The 20,963-nt window shown below is 42.1% G+C and overlaps 1 protein-coding gene across 1 annotated transcript in view; it reads right to left on the bottom strand.

Annotated features, from left to right (window-relative positions):
- Positions 1-250: 250 nt before the first annotated feature.
- The window catches only part of LOC129670022 (baculoviral IAP repeat-containing protein 1a-like), a gene marked incomplete at its 3' end in the record, with an annotated part of 34,338 nt that continues 13,625 nt past the window's right edge, over positions 251-20,963 (bottom strand). Inside the window, exons 2-5 of the mRNA XM_055598405.1 lie at positions 13,334-13,901; positions 12,690-12,789; positions 1,174-1,255; positions 251-302 (exon numbers count right to left, since the gene is read on the bottom strand). Coding sequence (XP_055454380.1) covers positions 251-302; positions 1,174-1,255; positions 12,690-12,789; positions 13,334-13,901 — 802 coding nt within the window. The remainder of the gene's footprint in view (positions 303-1,173; positions 1,256-12,689; positions 12,790-13,333; positions 13,902-20,963) is intronic.

Below are 20,963 nucleotides of genomic sequence, written 5' to 3'. Positions count from 1 at the left end.
TGTACTTCACGCTCCTGGGAAGGACTCGGGTTAGGTTCCCATCACCCACATCAGGCAGCTCACAAATGCCTGTTACTCCACCTCCAAGGGATCTGATGCCCTTGTCTGGCCTCCAAAATCACCTGTAAATGTGCACCGTGTGCACTCAGAGAGAGACAGAGAGACAGAGAGACAGAGACTGAGATACAGAGAGAGAGAGAGAAAAAGAGAAACACAAAAAGAAAGAACCAAACAAAGGTTTTGGTTTTACCTGATACCATAGGTAATTCTCTTCTGACCCAGGAATTCACAAAATGTTCTCCCTGGGGAAAAGAAATTCAGGTTACTGCCTGATTGGCTGACTTACAAGATATACATCTCTCTGTGGCCTGCAACTTCAGGTCTTCCCAAACTGAAGTGAATTTTCATTCGAGCAGCAGAATTTGAGCAAAGTAGCCCTTTAATTTTGGTTTGAGTTCTATTGATCTTGTAAACTTTGATGCAGTGCCAAGCATCAGTGAAATGGAAGCTTCTCAGGGTCACTCTTACCACACACCCTGCTCACCCACAGAACTGCAGTTACACACAGAGGTGTCTTTTGACTCATGAGGAACTGAGACACGGGAAGGGAGCCACGCTCTCCAATCATGCAGCTCTTCCTCTGAGAAAACTGTACCCCGACTGTCAGCCCATGCCCTCTGCAGTATTGTCTGACTGCCTCTCAGTTAGTCAGACAATACAGTCTCCTTTGGCTTCAGTTTGAGGTGGGTTCCCACCGCTGGCCACTAGGATGTCCTTACTAGTTTAAGGGTGTAAATAACCAGGTTCAGGAGCCAGCTTTGAGTGCCCTGCCTCTGCCATGTACTAGGTCAGAAGATTGAGTCAGACATCCAGATGGAGGCGGCAGAAGGTAGCTAGAGTAGTGAGTGGCCTCACTCAGAGGGAAGATGAAGGAGGCAGCAGAAGCAACCCAAAGCCAGCCTAGAAACTGTCTAAGTTTTTCCACCTTCACAAGACAAGAGTTTTGTTTCCTCTCTGCAGAGAAGAGGCAGGACAATGACAAGAGAAAGGAAGAAAAACACAGAGTATTTGGGAAAACAAACAAACAAATAAAAATGAACATAACCCTGATGAATCACATATTATTAGGTAACAAACATAAGCTATTAGAAAGAGTTGGCCCTTGTAAATTACCGTCACATGAACAAATCCCTCGTAGCTTTGAATATACTGGGCAATTTCCTCTGACGATTTCTTACTTTGAAGAAATTCACATCTATAATTAAAAATATAATTAAAATATACTCCAAGTTCCCGGGGCTATACCATTTCCCAGGACCCACACCAAACTGCAGCCCTAGAGACCAGCACAGATCAGGGAGCAACAGGTGAAACCTCCCCCACCCTTCCCCATCTACTGGCCTGCCAGAGCCTGCCAGCAATAGTGATGAGGTCTGCCCAGAGTGCTTGAGCTCCACTTCCCTGTGAGCCCTAAACCTCAGTTTCCCCGGCCTGTGCCATTTCCCAGGACCCACTCCAATCTGTGGCCTTGGAGATCAGCATTGATCAGAGAGCAGCATCGAGGATCAGGGAGTAGCAGACCAGCATGGATCAGGGAGCAGCAAGAAAACCAGAATGCTGAGGCCATCTGGGACCAAGATTTCCACGTATAACTCCAGAGACCTGCTGCCATCAGAGACCACCAGGCCTGCTAATACCAAAGTCAACCAAATGACTAAGAATCAGTGCAAGAACACAAGCAACAAATCCCAGGGCCACATGACATCGCCAAAACTCAACTATCCTACCACAACAAACCCTGAGGATACTATCACACCAGAAGCACAAGAAAACAATCTTAAATCTGATGTTGTGAAAACAAATGATTAAGGCCTTAAAAGAAGTAAATAAATCCCTCAAAGAAATTTTAGGAAAATACAATCAAGCAGATAAAGGAATTGAATAAATCCCTCAGAGAAACACAGAAAAAAAACAAAAACAAAAAGAAAAACTAGCCAAATGGGAGAAGGAAAAGAATAAAACTGTCCAAGAACTAAAAAGGGAAATAGAAGCAATAAAGAAAACACAATCTGAGGCAATCCTGAAGATGGAAAACCTAGGGAAGAGAACAGGAACTACAGACAAAAGCATCACCAACAGAATACAAGAGATGGAAGAGAGAATCTCAGCTATAGAAGCCACTATTGAAGAAATCGATTCATCAGCCAAAGAAAATGTTAAATATAAAACATTCCTGACACAAAACATCCATGGAATCTGAGACAATAGCAAAAGACCAACCCTAAGAATAATAGGAATCGAAGGAGAAGACTCCAAGCTCCCAGGCCCAGAAAATATTTTCAACAAAATCATAGAAGAAAACTTCCCCAACCTAAAGAAAGAGGAGCCTATAAATATACAAGCCTACAGAACACCAAATAGATTGGACCAGAAAAAAAATTCTCCCATCACATAATAATCAAAACACTAAATGTACAGAACAAAATAGAATATTGAAAGCTGAAAGGGAAACAGGCCAAGTCACATAAAAAGGCAGACCTATCAGAATTAAATCTGACATCTCACCAGAAACTCTAAAAGCAAGAAGGACTTGAGCAGCTATCTTACAGACACTAAGACACCACATATGTCAGCTGTGACTAATATGTCCAGCAAAATCTTAATCACCATAGAGAGAGAAAGCAAGATATTCTATGACAAAAACAAATTTAAACAATACCTAACCACAAACCCAGCCCTACAGAAGGAAAACTGCAACCCCAGCAGGCTAATCACACCCAGAAAAACACAGGAAACAAATAACCCTACAACAAAAACCAAAACAGGGAAGGGGCACATACACACACTCACAAACACACACACACACACACACACACACACACACACACAGCACCACAACCACCACCACCAAATCCACCACCACCATCAAAATAATGGGAATCAACAACCACTGGTCATCAATCTCTCTCAACATCAACGGCCTCAACTCCCTCTTAAAACACACACACACACACACACACACACACACACACACACACAAGCTAACAGAATGGATGTGTAAACAGGATCCATCATTCAGTTGCTAACAAGAAACATACCTCAGCAACAATGATAGACATTACCTCAGACTAAAGGGCTGGAAAAAGGTTTTCCAAGTAAACGGTCACAGAAGCAAGCTGGAGTGGCTATTCTAATATCTAATAAAATAGACTTTCATTCATAATTAATTAAAAGAGATGAGGAAGGGCACTTCATACTCATGCAAGGAAAGATCGACCAAGATTATATTTCATTTCTGAACATATATGCCCAAAATGCAAGAGCACCCACAGTCATAAAAGAAACATTACTAAAGCTTAAATCACACATTGAACCCCACACGTTAACAGTGGGAGGACTTCAACACATCTCTCTCACCAAAGACAGATCATCGAGACAGCAACTAAACAGAGAAATAATGAAACTAATTGACGTTATGAGTCAATTGGACCTAACAGAGATCCACAGAACATTTCATTCAAACACAAAAGAATATGCCTTCTTCTCAGCACCTCTTGGAATCTTCTTCAAAACTGACCACATACTCAGATACAAAGCAAGCCTCAACAATTATAAGAAAATTGAAATGATACTTTGTATTCTATCAGATTACCATGGATTAAAGTTAGACTTCAACAATAACAGAAACAATAGAATGCCTACAAACTCATGGAAATTGAACAACTCTCTAGCTAATAACTACTGGGTCACGGAGAAAATAAAGAAAGAAAAAGCTTTCCAGAATTCAATGAAAACGAAAGCACAACATACCTAAACTTATGGGACACAATGAAAGAAGTACTAAGAGGAAAGTTCATAGCACTATGTGCCTCATAAACAAATGTAGAGAGCTTATACTAGCAACTTAATAGCTCACTTGAAGGCTCTAGAAAAATGGAAGCAAACACACCCAAGAGGAGTAGGCATCAGGAAATAATCGAACTCAGGGATGAAATCAATAACCTAGAAACAAAGAGAACAATACTGAAAGTCAACAAAACCAAGAGCTGATTTTTTGAGAAAATCAACAAGATAGACAAACCTTTAGCCAAACTAACTAAAAGACAGAGAGAGAGTATCCAAATTAATAAAATCAGAAATGAAAAAGGGGATATAACAACACATACCGAGGAAATCCAAAGAATCATTAGATCATACTTCCAAACCTGTATGCCACAAAATTGGAAAATCTAAATGAAATGGATGATTTTTTGATAGATAGAACTTACCAAAGTAAAATCAAGATCAGGTTAACAATTTAAACCACTAAGGAAATAGAAGCAATCATCAAAAGCCTCCCGACCAAAATGAGCTCTGGACCAGATGGTTTTAGCCCAAATTTTACCAGACTTGCAAAGAAGTAATACCAATACTCCTCAAACTACTTCACAAAATAGAAACAGAAGGAATATTGCCAAACTCATTCTATGAGACCACAGTTACCCTGATACCTAAACCACACAAAGACCCAACAGAGAATTTCAGATCAATCTCCTTTATGAACACTGATTCAAAAATACTCAATAAAATACTTAAACTGAATCCAAAAACACATCAAAAATATCATCCACCATGTTCAAGCAGACTTCATCCCAGAAATGCAGGGATGGTTCAACATATAAAAATCCATCAACCTAATTCACCATATAAACAAACTGAAGGAATAAAAAAACAACTCATGATCATCTCATTAGATGGTGAAAATGCCTTTGACAAAACCCAACACCCCAAGGGGGATCCAAGATGGCGGCGACCAGCACGCATAGTATCTGAGAGGCAGAGGACCTGAAACTCCAAAATTGGTGAGTGGAGGGGCAGCTAAAGCCTGAAAATCGACATTGAGGCTTCCTGAACAAGAGGGGGCATCACATGAATTGAGACCTTTACATTCAGGTCACCCGAGGACTTCTCTGGGGACAGAGAGAAGAGAACTTTTGAACCCCTTGCACTTCCCTTTTTTGGGCTTCCCTCCCCTCAGATTTGGCCCACAGTGCCAGAGAGTCTCATCACAGAACTCTCTGCCTGAGGATTGAGACAGCAGAGGCAGAGCTCCTAGCTCCTCAGCTGCATGGCTGCCAGCCTTACCCACCTTCGAGTCCCAGATCCAAGGTACCATCCTTCCCGGTCCCAGGTTCTGGGTCTGCAAGCAGCTGTACAGACTCTGCAGGGCCTGCTAGCCAGTAACTGTATGGGCTGCCCAACCCCTCAGTGGGGGACAGCCAGCTGTACAGCCACCAAAAGAACCAGGTACACCAGGTGCCAGGCCACCTAGGTCTGTGGACCACTGTTGTGGTCCCCCAGGACTTCCCAGCAGGAACCTGGACCAGCCTCTTGTTCTGAGGCTGCAGCTGGACTCCCTACTTTGGTGGTTGCAGCACCACTGAGCTGACAGAGCTCATCCTCCCATGTTTGACTCAGCAGGTCCAAACCTGGGAGTAGAGAGCAGGGGTACCAAGTTGCTTGCCAATTTGACCTGCTAGAGAGAGAGTATGCCCTCAAGTCCCTGCAGAGCCCCAGATTCAGGGTCCTTCTAAGATAGCAGCTGGTCATCAGATCCCTCCCACCCATATATCCACTGTGGGAAACAGAGGGATTCTTGGGACATTGAAGCCCCTGCTCTGTGGGGTCCACCAGTGGAGTTCAGGCAAATAACATCTGGAGCTAGGACAGAGCCAGATACCAGTAGCCTGTAGGCCACTGAGGTACTCAGGGAATTTACATAAGCAATTATCACCAGCGTGTGTGTGACACTTTCAGTGCATGCAACCCCTTCAGTGTCTGCAAGGCAGCACCCCTCCCACACACTCAAGGCTTCTACATTATCTACCACCCTGTCTCCTCAAGGTACATTTCCGCCCACGTGCAAACACACACGCTTGCCCTAACTTGTCCTGCAGTACCCTCGGACTTTCCCCCCACAGGTACAGCTGAAACACCAATGCACATGCTGAAACCACTGGACCTCTCTCATCTTCCTGAAAATTCTCCAGACTCCAGACAAAGACCGTACAGTCTGGACTGCAGAATCCAGGAACAAACAGTGACAGTTACAGATAAGCAAATGGCCAGAGGTCGGTGAAAGAACACATCCAACAAAAATCAGGACATTATGGCTTCACCAGCAACCCCCCAAATCAATGGCTTTCCAATCCATCTGAATCACAGGAAAATGACAGTAAAGCTATGCTTATCCAGTTATTAGAGGCACATAAAGAGGAAACAAACAGATCTCTCAGAGAAATACTATACAAATAGAGACAGTTAAAGAGGAAATGAACACATTTCTCAATTTCAAAGAATTGGCTACACAAGTGGAGGCAAATAAAGAGGAAATGAACAAAGCTCTCAAAGAAACACAGTCAAATAGAGCCAAACAAATAGAGGCACAAGTAGAGGCACAGTTACTGGAATATAGGGAGGAAACGAACCAAAAAAAAAAAAAAAAAATGAGGCCATCATACAGAGACAGGAATCTCCATTCAAAAAGATGAAGGAAATGGTGCAAGGCATAAAAACAGAATTAGAATCAATAAAACACACACACACACACACACACACACACACACACACACAGAGAGAAAACTTCTAACATGGACTCTATTGCCTGGTTTGGATTAGCTCCCCGTGGCAGGACTGCATTTCCTGGCCTTGGTGGATGAGGATATGCTCAGTCCTGATGTGACTTGATGTCTTGGGGAGGGCTGATAAAAGGGAAGAGGGCTCCTATTTTCTGGGGGAAAAGGGAGAGGGGAAGAAGGAAGGAAGGGGAGAGGAGATTGGGAGGAGAGGAGGGAAGGGTCACCCTTATGATGTAATGTAAATGAATTTAAATAAAAGAAAATAATTTTCTTTATTAAAAAAAACTCTATAAACAGAGATATTCTACACTGCAAAGACAATTTGATAAAACCTCTCAAACTATTTGACTTTATACATCACTAATACTGTCAGGAAAAATACTTGCAAACACAAGACCTGAGTAGGTCCCAACCAGATGGAGACCCAGCACTGAGCAGGGAAGTGGACACAAGGTCCCTAACCAAGAAGCTATTTCCACTGATCCCTGCTGATGAGGGGACAATCAGTCTCCAGTGGAGTGTCGCTGGGAATAACCACACAGTTCAGGGCAGGCCGATGCCCAGGAATACTTGCCAACACAAAACACACTCCTTTTTTTTTTTTTTTTTTTTTTGGTCATACTAGTTGATCATACTAGATTGTTATGATTTTCTTGTGAAGAGGGGCAAATTCAAAAAATAATAGGAATAGACAAAAAAGACCATACCAGGCTCCAAGGTCCAGAAAATATCTTCAAGAAAATCATAGAAGAAAAATTTCCCAACTTAAAAAAAGAGATGTCCATAAACATATAAGAGGCCTACAGAACACCAAATAGACTAGACCAGAAAAGAAACTACTCACGTCACATCATAGTCAGAACATTATATCTACAGAACAAAGAAAATATGTTAAAAGCAGAAAGGGAAAAAGGCCAAGTAACATATAAAGGTAGACCTATCAGAAACACACAAGACTTTTTATCAGAAACTATGAAAGCCAGAAGGACCTGGGCAGATGTCATGCAGACTTTATGGGGCCACAGATGCCAACCCAGAATACTATACCCAGCAAAGCTTTCAATCAACATAGACAGAGAAAACAAACCATTCCATGATAAAACAAAATTTAAGCAATATCGACACAGGAAGTCAGCCGTACAGAAGATATTAGAAGGAAAACTCCAATTCAATGAAAACACTACACTCAAGAAAACATAGGATACAGATAATTTCCCAAAAAAATTACAAGAAAACAAGCAATGAATCACAGTAAAACCACCAATTCCACAATAAAAGGAACTAACACTCATTGGTCACTATTATCCATCAACATCAATGGACTCAAATCTTCAATAAAAAGACACAGACTAACAGGATGATTGCAGACACAGGATACAACATTCTGCTGCATCCAAGAAACACACCTCTGCAGCAGAGATAAACACTACCTCAGAGTAAAGGGCTAGAAAAATGTTTTTCAAGCAAATGGACCCAGAAAACAAGCTAGGGTAGCTATCCTAATATCTAATAAAATAGACTTTCAACCAAAATTAATCAAAAAAGATGAGGAGGGGCACTTCATTCTCATCAAAGGAAAATTCTACCAGGAGGACATCACAATTTTGAACATCTATGCCCCAAATACAAGACAACCTACATTTGTAAATGAAACATTATTAAAGCTAAAATCACTCATCCATCCCAACACCTTAATAGTGGGAGGCTTCAACACTCCACTCTCAACAAGGGGCAGATCATCCAGACAGAAGCTAAACAGGGAAATAAGGGCACTTACAGAGCTCCTAAATCAAATGGACCTAAGAGATGTCTACAGAACTTTTCACCCAAATTCAAAAGAGTATATCTTCTTTGAGCACCTCATGGAACCTTCTCCAAAATAGACCATATAGTTGGTCACAAAGCAAGCCTCAACAGATACAAGAAGATTGAAATAATCCCTTGTATCCTGTCTGATCACCATGGAATAAAGCTGGACCTCAACAACAGAAGTAGCAAAAAGCCTACACATTCATGAAAACTGAACAACTCCCTACTCAATGACAGCTGGGTCAGGGAAGAAATAAAGACAGAAATTAAAGACTTTCTAGAATTCAATGAAAATGAAGGTACATCATACCCAAACTTATGGGACACAATGAAAGCAGCGCCAAGAGGAAAGCTCATAGCACTAAGTGCCTTCAAGAAGAAATTTGAAACATCCTATACAAGCAACTTAATAGCTCACCTGAAAGCCCTAGGGAAAAAAAAGAAGCAAACACACCAGTAGACACTGGAAATATTCAAGCTCAGGTCAGAAATCAATAAATTAAAAACAAGTAAAACAATTCAAAGAATCAATGAAACCAAGAGTGGATTCTTTGAGAAGACCAACAAGATAGACAAGCCCTCAGCCAAACTAACTAAAAGGCAGAGAGAACCTAAAAGAGGGACATAACAACAGGCACTGAAGAAATCCAAACAATCATTAGGTCTGACTACAAAAGACTATATGCAACAAAATTTGAAAATCTAAATGAAATGGACAATTTTCTTGATAGATTGCACTTACCAAAGTTAAATAGAGATCAGGCATAAAGATTGAAAAGTCCTCTATGCCCCAAGGAAACAGAAGCAGTCATCAACAGTCTCCCTTCCAAAAAAAGGCCAGGGCCAGATGGTTTCAGTGCAGAATTCTACCAGACCTTCAGGGAAGAGCTAACTCCAATTCTCTTCAAACTGTTTGACAAAATAGAAACAGAAGGAACATTACCAAACTCATTCTATGAAGCCACAGTCACCTTGATACCTAAACCACACAAAGACCCAACAAAAAAGGAGAATTTCAGACCTATCTCTCTTGTGAACATTGATGTAAAACTACTCAATAAAGTACTTGCAAGCCGAATCAAGAACACAAAAAAATATCATCCACCATAATCAAGTAGACTTCATCCCAGGCATGCAAGGGTGGTTCAATATACAGAAATCCATCAATGTAATCCACAATATAAACAAACTGAATGAGAAAAAACACATGATCATCTCCTTAGATGTTGAAAAAGCATTTGACAAAATCCAAAACCCATTCATGATTAAAGTCTTGGAGAGACCAGGGATACAAGGTACATACTTAAACATAATAAAGGCAATATAGAGCAAGCCTACAGCCAACATCAAACGAAACAGAGAGAAACTTAAATCAATCCCACTGAAATCAGGGCCAAGGCAAGGCTGCCCACTCTCCCCATATCACTTCAACATTATACTTGAAGTCCTAGCTATAGCAGTAAGACAACTAAAGAAGATCAAAGGAATACAAATCAGAAAGGAAGAAGTCAAAGTATTACTATTCACAGATGATATGATAGTATACATGAATCACCCTAAAAATTCAACCAGAGAACTCCTTCAACTGACAAACACCTTCAGCAAAGTGGCTGGATACAAAATTAACTCAAAAACTCAGAAGCCCTCCTGTATAACAAAGATAAAGGGGCTGAGAGAGAAACTAGGGAAACAACACCCTTGACAATAGCCACTAAAAACATAAAAGTACCTCAGTGTGATTCTAACCAAGCAAGTGAAAGACCTGTTTGAAAAAAACTTCAAGTCTCTGAAGAAAGAAATTGAAGAGGATATCAGAAGATGGAAAGATCTCGCATGCTCACGGATCGGTAGGATTAACATAGTAAAAATGGCCACCCTGCCAAAAGCAATATACAGATTCAATGCAATTCCTATCCAAATACCAACATAATTCTTTACAGACATTGAAAGAAAAATTCTCCACTTCATATGGAAAAACAAAAAACCCAGAATCTCCAAAATGATCCTGTACAACAACAGACCATCTAGAGGTATCTCCATCTCTGATCTCAAGCTGTACTACAGAGCAATAGTAATAAAAACTGCATGGTATTGGCATAGAAACAGAATGGTGGATCAATGGAACCGAATAGAAGACCCAGAAATAAATCCATACACTTATGGATACTTGATTTTTGACAAAGAAGCCAAAACCATTCAATGGAAAAAAGACAGCATCTTCAACAAATGATGCTGGTCAAACTGGATGTCTACATGCAGAAAAATGAAAATAGATCCATGTTTATCACCCTGCACAACACTAAAGTCCAAGTGGATCAAAGACCTCAACATAAAACTAGACACACTAAATTGGTGAGAAGAAAAAGTGGGGAAGATCCTAGAACTCATTGGCAAAGAACACAGATGTCCAGAACAGAACATTAACAGCACAGGCTCTAAGAGCAACAATCAATAAATCGGATCTCATCAAACTAAAAAGCTTCTGTAGAGCAAAGGACACTGTCATCAGAAAAAATCTGACAGCCTACAGACTGGTAAAGTATCTTCACCATCCCTATATCTGACAGAGGACCAATATCCAGAATATATAAAGAAATAAAGAAGCTAAAAAGCAACAAATCAAGTAAAGAAAAAGGAGCTAAAGAAAGAATTCTGTGTAGAGGAATATAGAATGGCAGAGAAACACCTAAAGTAACACTCAACTTCCTTGGCCATCAGGGATATGCAAATCAAAATGACCCTGATATTTCACCTAACACCCATCAGAATGGCTAAGATCAAAATCTCAAGTGACAACACATGCTAGAGAGGATGTGGAGAAAGGGGAACCCTCCTCCATTGCTGGTGGGAATGTAACTTGTACAACCACTTCAGAAATCAATCTGCTGCTTTCTCAGACAATTAGGAATAGTGCTTCCTCAAGATCCAGCTATACCACTCCCAGGCAGATATCCAAAGATGCTCAAGTACACAACAAGGACATTTGCTCAACCATGTTTGTAGCAGCTTTATTCATAATAGCCAGAACCTAGAAATAACCCAGATGTCCCTCAACGGAGGAATGGATACAGAAATTGTGGTACATTTACACAATGGAATACTACTCAGCAATTAAAAACAAGGAAATCATGAAATTTGCAGACAAATAATGGGATCTAGAAAAGATCATCCTGAGTGAGGTATCCAGAAGCAGAAAGACACAGATGGTATATACTCACTTATAAGTGGATACTAAGCCTATAAGATAGGACAACAAACTAAAATCTGTACACCTAAAGAAGCTAAACAAGAAGGAGCTTCCAGGGTAAGATGATCAATCCTCACTTAGAAAGACAAATAGGATGGACATTGGAAGTAGGAGAAAACAAGAAACAGGACAGGATCAAAGCAGATGCTGAGACTCTTAACCAAACCTTGGGCAGAGTGCAGGGAATCATATTTAAGAAGAGGGAGTTAGTATGACCTGGAAAGAATGGAAGCGCCACAAGGACCAAATATATCTGGATATGGGAATCTTGTCTGAGACTGATTCTCCAACCAAGGACCATTCATGGATATAACCTAGAACCCCTGCTCAGATGTAGCCCATGGCAGTTTAGCATCCAAGTGGGTTTGCCTAGTAAGGAGAACAGGGACTGTCTCTGACATGAACTCAATGGCTGGCTCTTTGACAACCCCCCTACCCCCACAGGGAGGAGCAGCTTTGTTCGGCCACAGAGGAGGACATTGCAGCCAGTCCTGATGAGACCTGATAAGCTAGGGTCAGATGGAAGGGGAGGAGGACCTCCCCTATCATAGACTTAGAGAGAGGCAGGGAGGAAAGAAGGGAAAAAGGGTGGGCTTGGGAGGGAATGAGGAAGGGGGCTAACAGCAGGGATACAAAGTAAATAAACTGTAATTAATATAAAAAATAAAAATTAGACAAAGAAAGGCTAAAAAAAAAAAGAAAAGTAGTGGTTACAAGGTTGATTTAAAAAAACTAAGAATGTATTAAAAATATCCTTTATGGATCAAGCCAATAAAATCACTCAATAATCCAGCAAAAAAAAAAAACAAAAAACTAAAAATAGAAGAAAAAGCTAAGTTCATGTGATTCAAACTTATCACTATGTGACCACTTAAAAAGTTCTGGAGTGACCCCATATAGGATAGGAGGAAGATCAGAACTCAAGGGAATACCCCAACAATGTGGCTCTTTTATCTCTAGTTTTATTTTGCTCTGTAAAACATTAAAATTTTAGTCATGAAATACGATCCACTTACTTGGGGAACCACTTGGCATGCTCCTTCCAGGGATCGTCTCCTTCTTCCCAGTTTCCCAGGCATCCACCGCAGGAGAAGCACTGCACAGTGTCCCTTTCACCTACACATGCAGGGAAGCCATGGCACCAGGTATGTCTTGGAGCTGATCGTACTGAACCAGAGCAACACAGACCCCAGCATGCTTGCTCTTCCATGTCCTCTGGCTGAATCCCTGGCCACATCCCACTGCCCTAAATGACTCCCTTCTGAGTCTGGACCTCCCACCCCAGTCATGGCCGTCCTCCATAGACACAGCCCAGGGCTTTGGAGGTCCTACCGAGGTGATGTAGCACTCAGCTACACACTCAGCCCACTGCCGGTACTCTTAAGGTCTATGTGTAAAGAAAAGCAACATTTACTTTACACACATATGAGTGTGCATGTGTGTACGCTTATACATACATATCTGTAGCAAACCAATGCTTCATTAAATGTGCACTAAAGCAGAAGCAAAGTTATTAAAGTTGAAATGTAATGAAATACACATTATGGCTAATGTAACACAGTTCACCAATAATTGGTGATTAGCAAAATACTGCCCACAAAATGGAACCTAACCCTTAACCGCCACAGAAAACCTCACAAAATGGGACCCAGTTAGTTACCTGTAAAGACAAAGCCGGCTGCGGAGAGTACACGTGGCGAGGTCCCATGGGCATAAAACGGCCACTTCTCAAAGGACTCCAGCCTGGCCTCCTCTTCTTGGTACTGTGCTTTGCTGCCTCTCAGCCTCTTCTCTGGACTCTTCACCCTTATGTCATACTTGCCAATGTTACCGACATCTTTGCCCAACAGGAACTCACATTCTGGACGAAATTTCTTGTGGATTTCTATGGGAACTTTCCTGAGGCTGGTGTGAAAGAGGATTAAGCTACAGCAAAAGCACTGCACCCCAAGTTTCACCCCAGTAAGGTAAAACCCAGCAGCTGCCATGTCCTGAGGTGTCCATGAGCTATATGGGTCATAGGTCACAAAAGTCTTTAATCTCCTGGCTTCACTGCGCATCTGTGAGTTAAAACCTTTCTTCATTTTCATTCGTGCTTTACGCTCTTCTTCATCTTGGCTCTTGGCCAGCTGCACTGCATCCACACCGAGAAGAGCAGAGAGCTCATGGAGATGGTCATAATCAAACTCAGTAACTGGCTCCTCAGAGGCCTCCCCGTGCTCGGCCATCTTCTAAAAGAGAAAGGAAAACAGATAACGGCGATAGCAATGCTTTGCTATAAAGAACATGAATTTAAGTCCCATGAGGTGGCTCAGAGGGTAAAAACACTTGCAGCTAAACCCGGGACATTGAAAGAAGAGAACTGACACCCACAAGTTGTCGTCTGACTTCCCCATGGACGTGGGGATACACACACTCATGCCCCTGCCCCATATGTCAAAACAAAGGGACTAAGAAGAAATAATTGCTGTGTCGACTTGTATCTCAAGCAAGTGGACTAGGCCGTGAGGACCAACTATGAACAAGACAAACAGGCCTGTTTCCATCCATAAAGGCTCCCCCCACCTTTTGTTTCTTTGTTTGTTATCTGAGATAGAGTTATGCTATGTAGTCCATGCTGGTCTAGAACTTGTGGCCGAGGCAGGCGCCACAGGAAGGTGTTTATCCTGGGACCCTCTTTGGTTTGGGTTGTGCACATCTCCCTCTTGTGATAACCTACATATACCACAGACACCCTGCCACTTTCATTGGGCCACTTTCAGGGCTTTTGGATTTTTTTCTTTTGTCTTTCCATCAGTCAAGTGTAAGCAGTCTCTAGTCAAGTGTGGCACCAATGTATTAGGAAGGGAGAATGAACAGGCTGATCTCACCTGCTCACTCGTTTGCGGTGCATATGCAGGAAAGTAGAACTATTTTCTCACATTTATGGAAAGTTCCCTGTTGAGCATCGTATCTTTCGCATAATTACGTATGCATATGAAGAAAGTCAGATGTGTTATGTGAAGGGCATGCTCAGGGACTAAAGGCTTGGTTAAATTCAGCCTGTCAGACAAAACAAAGAACCTGTCTCCTTTCTTGTAACTCGATCCCTCATTTCCTCAACCCCATGCGTGAAAGCCCAAGCAATAATCAGGGTGTGTCAGAACCCTCATTCACACAGCCACTGGTCCATCTTGACAGTGTATCCTGCTCTAATCTGTAGCTTCACTTTGCTCCAGATGAACTCACTTTGCTTCTTTTGAAAATCTTAGAGCCTTTGTTTTCAGTTGTTTGAATTAAAGGCCAAGAGCTTGAAAACAGACAGGCCACATCGGCCTACGGGATGCTACACAGTTTGCATCACCAAGACCTGTTCCGAATGTGAATAATGGCCCCGTTGTTGTGATGCGGGCACATATTGCCATGCGTGTTAGAGAAAAATATACACAAAATCCCATGGCCTCGTAGAGACAACGTGGTAAAATTACCCTGTTCTTTAAAACCGTTCTCTTCCGTCCACTCTTCAGGGCTAGTGCTCTGCCTGTAAGCTGTGTTAGGTCCACAGTGGCCCCCACAGTGGTAGTGCCAATAGCCATGTCCTAGCTCAGGCAGGACTCTGCCAGGGAAACAGAAGGTTATTGAGTAACCCAGAGGGTAAATTCAGCATCCCTCAGGAACCTCAAAGGCACCTTTCTCCTTACCAGGAAAATCACCACTTCCTTTATCCAGCTGTCCCTAACAGTCACCTACCTGGGGCACAGACATCTAGTTCCTGTTAACCTGAACAGCAAAAGCCTGCACTAACTCCCAGGCTGTTTTGACCACACCTCTCCTCCCTATTCCCTTAAGACTGACAAGGCTTTTTCTGCGCCACTGTTCTCTGGCCTCCAAGTGAATACCTGGCACTTTAATTTCCTAAACAAACTTTTTTTTTTCCCATGGGTGGTCCAGTTCAATGGTTTTACTCACCCTTGCTTACAAACTCCCGATGCAGGGGAGGATTTGAGTCTGGCAGGCAGCCACTGAGCTTCCCAAGATCTTATACCTCTTTACAGTAAGTTGTATGAAGCACACGGATGCTTACAGGCAAGGAGATAGTTTATTAAAGGAGAGATTCTAATCCGCTAAGAATGCTGCCTGGACTGTGACCCAGGCCCAAGAGAGGAAAGGGACAGCTCTGCATGACACTTCACACAATATTTGCCTCTCCCAGTGTTCTTACAAAGCTAGCTCTTCTTCAGCATGCTCCTTTGGATGAAATGAAGCCCACGTCAGGAAGGGCTTCCAGTCTTCCACTGCTGCTATCTTTCGTGTTAATCTGTGGAAACTCCTCGTCAAAGCTAGACCCCATTCTATTATTATATTAGTAGAACATAATTATTATTATAGTTGCTACAGAATTTATCTTATCAATTATTTTTCTCTAAGTTAAAATGTTGCATTGTCCCATTAGCAGATACCGATATAAATATATATAGAGAGATAGAGAAGGACAGGAACAGACATAGAGACATAGACATAGACATAGACATAGACATAGACAGAGACATAGACATAGACAGAGACAGAGACAGAGACATAGACAGACATAGACATACACATAAATATACATATACCTGCAATGTACTGGGGTGGCTGTTAGGGATCGAGCCCGGGTCCTCTATTTTGCCTAACAGACTTGAACTAACCAAGCCCTTAGTCCCTTCAGTAGTCCAGGGTGGGTGTTAAGCACTGAGCCCAGGAAAGTACCCCACCTCTGAGCTGCCTCAGCCAGCACAGCCATGGGCAGTACAGGGTCATGGCGGGGTAATGGTAGACAGAGACACAAGTCTCTGGGTTTCCTGCAAGAGTAAACGATTCTTATTTTCCCACTGCGTATTTATTGGTTTGCTAGCTACTAGAGACAGCCCTGCAGTCAGGGCTTGAGCAAACAGGATTTTTACCCTCTTATCTGAGTTCTTCCTTTTGCACTTGCTGCCCTTGTAGACTTTCTGATCTGCTCCAAGGATTAAAACACTACAGATAATGTCCCTTGCCAGTCACCCAGCCAAGAGACCATTCCACAGGGAATCTGACTCTACGCTAAGTTGGGAGGGATAATTATTTCCTCAGAGGATAATGTTTGTATTTACAGAGCTTTCACCACTCAGCACTGCTAAGCTTGCCCAGTTTTCTCTGTTCTAACAGGGAAACTGTAGCTTAGGGGGTCGAGGGTTAAAGGATGCTCTTCCAGAGGACCTGGGTTCCATTCCCAGTAAACCCAAGTCACAGCTCACAATGGTCTCTACTGCAGTTTCAGGGAGATATAGCGCCCTCGTCTGGCCTCCATGGGCACCAGGCATGCACATTGTTGCACAGACATGCATGCAAACAAAACACACCTACACCCAAAATAAATGATGAATAAATAAAATTCCTTAAGCCTGTAACTTTTCCCTTTTTTCTATTTCTCTTTCCTTCTTTCTTTCTTTCCTTCTTTCTTTCTTTCTTTCTTTCTTTCTTTCTTTCTTCCTTTCCTTCCTTCCTTCCTTCTTTCTTTCTTTCTCTTTTTTTTTTGATACTGACCAAAAGCCTCAGTGTGGGCTCCTGACACACTAGACTCCATTTCTCTGAAGACCTCCACTCCCAACCCTCACATTGCTTGCTGAACTCCACTGCTGAATTTGCCTGTGTCCTTCGGTCCTAACTCAAAGGCGTAACTTTCTCTCTTCTCCATGTCTCTCCTTCTGGAAACTGCTGTGATTTATACCTTACCTGCCTCATTGCTTTTCTCTGAAACTCTAATAAAATGATCCCTGAGTTTCCTTCTGATTCTCAACTTTTTTTATTTAATTAACAAGACTAAGAACCCAAGAAGGGAACCTTGATTTTCCCCTAATAGGTTGTGTGGGTGAGTGTTTGTGATTTGTGAGTGTGGGCGACCCAGGCCACAGTGTGTCTGTGAGGCTGGTTTTTCCCTCCACAGTAGAACCCAGGGATTGAATCAGGCTTGCAAGGCAATCTCTTTTACCTGCACTGCTTTGGGCTTTGTTTGATTGTTTGTTGTTTAGTTGATTGACTTCTGAATGGCTAATCACTCCCCTACAATGGAGCATTTTTGCCATTGCCATTTTTCTCTTCATAAACAAAGATGGGTTCAAAATGCTAAAAACAAAACCTTTCCTCAAGTTTAAACATTTTCTCAGAGTAAATTCTTGAAATAAGAATTGCTGAGTCAAACACATGCATCCTCTTAAGGGTTTGGGTGTCTGTCAGGCACTGGCTTTGCTAATGGTCATCTGGGCTCCTTTTACCTTCAGTAAGGTCAGGGTCCTGCTTCTTTTTCAGGTGGTTTCCTGCAATGGGGTTTCACATATCAGAATTCCATGACTCCCTGTAACAGAAATTAAAGTCTGCTTACAAACCAAAAACTGATTTCCCAAGGGAAAAGCCTGGTCAGGCGTCTCAGCGACGTCCAACTCCAGCACCCCAGTGGTCATCCTGGGGGACAGGCATGGCCTCCACGTGTGGCCATAAGTAAGTGAAACTGAGCTTGTGTGGCTCTATCATAATCTATTGGTCAGTGGCTACTTCAAGTTTCCAAAGACCTCCTGTGCTTCAAAGTCACATAAAGTTAACTCCAAACACCCACCCAAGCCAACCCCAGTAACTTTGAAAATAGAGGTTTGCAAAAAATTTCAAACATGATATGTGATTTCTGCAGAAATCAATAAACAAAGCCATTTTTTGGTCTATCTTATCTCCATCTTGTATCTAGTAAAATAATTCTGAAAATTGGGTTTTTTTAGAGTAACCCAAATAAAATTTTTTCCCATTTGTTAAGTCCTGTTTATCTCAGCTAACCAGCCCCTCCTACTGGCTAGCTGGTGAACTGGACCTTTCAGTTCAACTGATTCCTTCCTGCAATGGGGCAGGGCTTCCCAGTTGAATCAAATGGACACTTCATCAACAGTTTGTAGCAGTAGCAAGAGGGTTTCCACTGCCTCTGAAAGCGCCTGGGTGGTGCTACACACCCCAAGTCCATCACTCAGGAGCAGAAGCAGATGGACCTCTGGGCGCAAGGCTCTTCTGGTCTATAGAGCGAGTTCCAGGACAGCCAGAGCTAAAGTCTGTCTTCAAACTCCCTTCTCCCAAAAAAGAATAACAAACAAATAAATAAATATCCTCTGAGAGCACCCTAAATTCTCTCTTCTTGCATGGCTTAACTTTTACTTTTTGTTAAACTGGGTTAATAATGATGAAGGCAGCTGCCAGCGGCTTAGAGCTTATAACACTCTTGCTACATAGTCTTGGCTAGCCTTGAACTTGTGGTAATCCTCATGCCTTGCTCTCCCAAATCCTAGATAGCTTAATGAATTCTTTTTAATATATTTGGAAAGTATGTGTGTGTGAGTGCATATCAGGTCTCTCTTTCTGCCAGGTGTATCCCAGGGAGCAAACTCATGTTATCAGGCTTCCACACAGGTACCTTTCCTTGCTGAGCTATCTAGCCAGGACGTTCCTAAAACCCTATCAGTTCAGAATGAAGCAAGCAGAAGGTTACACTTTAGTACATCCACTATCGTCTACAATTCATTTGCTGTATCATCAACTTTCTATCACACCCCATTAGAGATTTTTAAATAATTCATAACGGTTATCAAATATACTGTGTCTTCAATGAAGGCTGAATCTCTTGACATTCCACAGACAGCCTATAGATCCATGGTTTTCAACCTGTGGACCTCGAACCCTTGTGGTCAAAGGCCCCTTTCACAGGGGTTGCCTAAGACCATCAGAAAACAGATATTTACATTAAGATTCATACAGTAGCAAAGTTGGACTTGTGAAGTAGCAACGAAGATAACTGTATGTCCGGGTCACCACAGGAGGAGCTGTATTAAAGGGTCTCAGCATTAAGGAAGTTGAGAACCACTACAATAGAGTGTTTCAAAGTAGATACGCAAATAAGCCTCAGTGATTCAAATATTTCTATTCAGCACCTGCAAACAGCCAAAAAGTAGATATTCATGAACTTTCTTTCCTCAGAACTGGGGTCAGGGATAGGTTCTCCATTCAGATACCTTATCATCCTTTCTAGTAGTTCAGGTAAGACACAATCATGCAGTTTATCACATAAATTCCTACTTTCAAGCATTTTCACTATTAATATTACAATGTTATTGGGACATAAAGCACACATTATACATTTTCCTCTTTGCAATGCAGTTACTAGATTTTAGGACATTCACAGACTGGTACAATCAGTGATTTTCAAACAACTTACCACTCCCAAAAGAACGAACTGTATCTATTAGTACTCGTTGGTTTTCCATTTCTCCTCAATCTCCTTAGCCCTACAAAACTTCTAATTTACTCTTTTTTCAGTTTTACAGGAAAAGGTAATGCAGTCATTCAATTATTTGAAAACAGCAACATGAGAAAAACGCCATGTCTCTCCTTGCACAAGCCACAGTCCTTGGGCAGAAACAAAGATCCCAACATTCACCTCAGTGGATATCAGTGCTCATGATGGCTGCACACTGAGCCTCCACATGGCATTTCCTATGTGCACAAATAATTTTGTATCCACACAGTTCTGTTGATGAACTCATGGCCTGAAATGCTGGGGTGTGACTGATTTCTGGGAAGCATTCAGGAGCTGTCTGGAGCAAGGAGTACCCATGCTTTAGCACCACCTGCTTGGGACGGTTTGGGCTGGCAATAGCATCAGGAAGATGCTGAGTCGTTTCCTTTTCTTATCCCACACAGAGAAGCTGCCATAACTGCCACTCTCTGTAACAGGCAGCTTCTTAACTCTCTTCCTGCTAAATGGCTTAGAAAAGTGCTCAGCTAAGACAATCCTTCCAGTAGTTGGTGGTATACAAGTTAGTGGCATAAAACTTATAGAAGAAAGTATCTAAGTGGGTTCATGGCTCCAGAGGGTTAGAGTTCTTGATGGTGGAATGAAAGCAGAATGGCAGGAACAGCCTAGAGTTCACATCTCAAACCACAGGCAGGAGAGCAAGAAACAGAGAGTGCACTGAGAATGGTTAGGCTTTTGAAGTCTCAAAGCCCATCCTTGTGACATAAGAAGTCACCTTCTAGCTCTTCACAAACAGTTCCACCAACTGGGGACCAAGTATTCAAACACACAAACCTATGAGTCATTCTCACCCAAACCACCCCATCCACAGCTCCCTTCAATCCATTTTTTGCTACCTAAGAGTTCTACCATTATTTTTACAGTTCCAGGACTCATGGGCTATGTCACTGAGCACTGAATAAAAGAACTATTTTCATGAGCACAAAAGCAAGAACAAAGTTAGGCT

This window comes from Psammomys obesus, unplaced genomic scaffold (assembly GCF_907164565.1).
Source record: "Psammomys obesus unplaced genomic scaffold, mPsaObe1.curated_primary_1811, whole genome shotgun sequence".
NCBI lineage: Eukaryota > Metazoa > Chordata > Mammalia > Rodentia > Muridae > Psammomys > Psammomys obesus.
The sequence above is the reverse complement of the archived record's forward strand: the minus strand, read 5'-3'. Positions and strand labels throughout refer to the sequence as shown.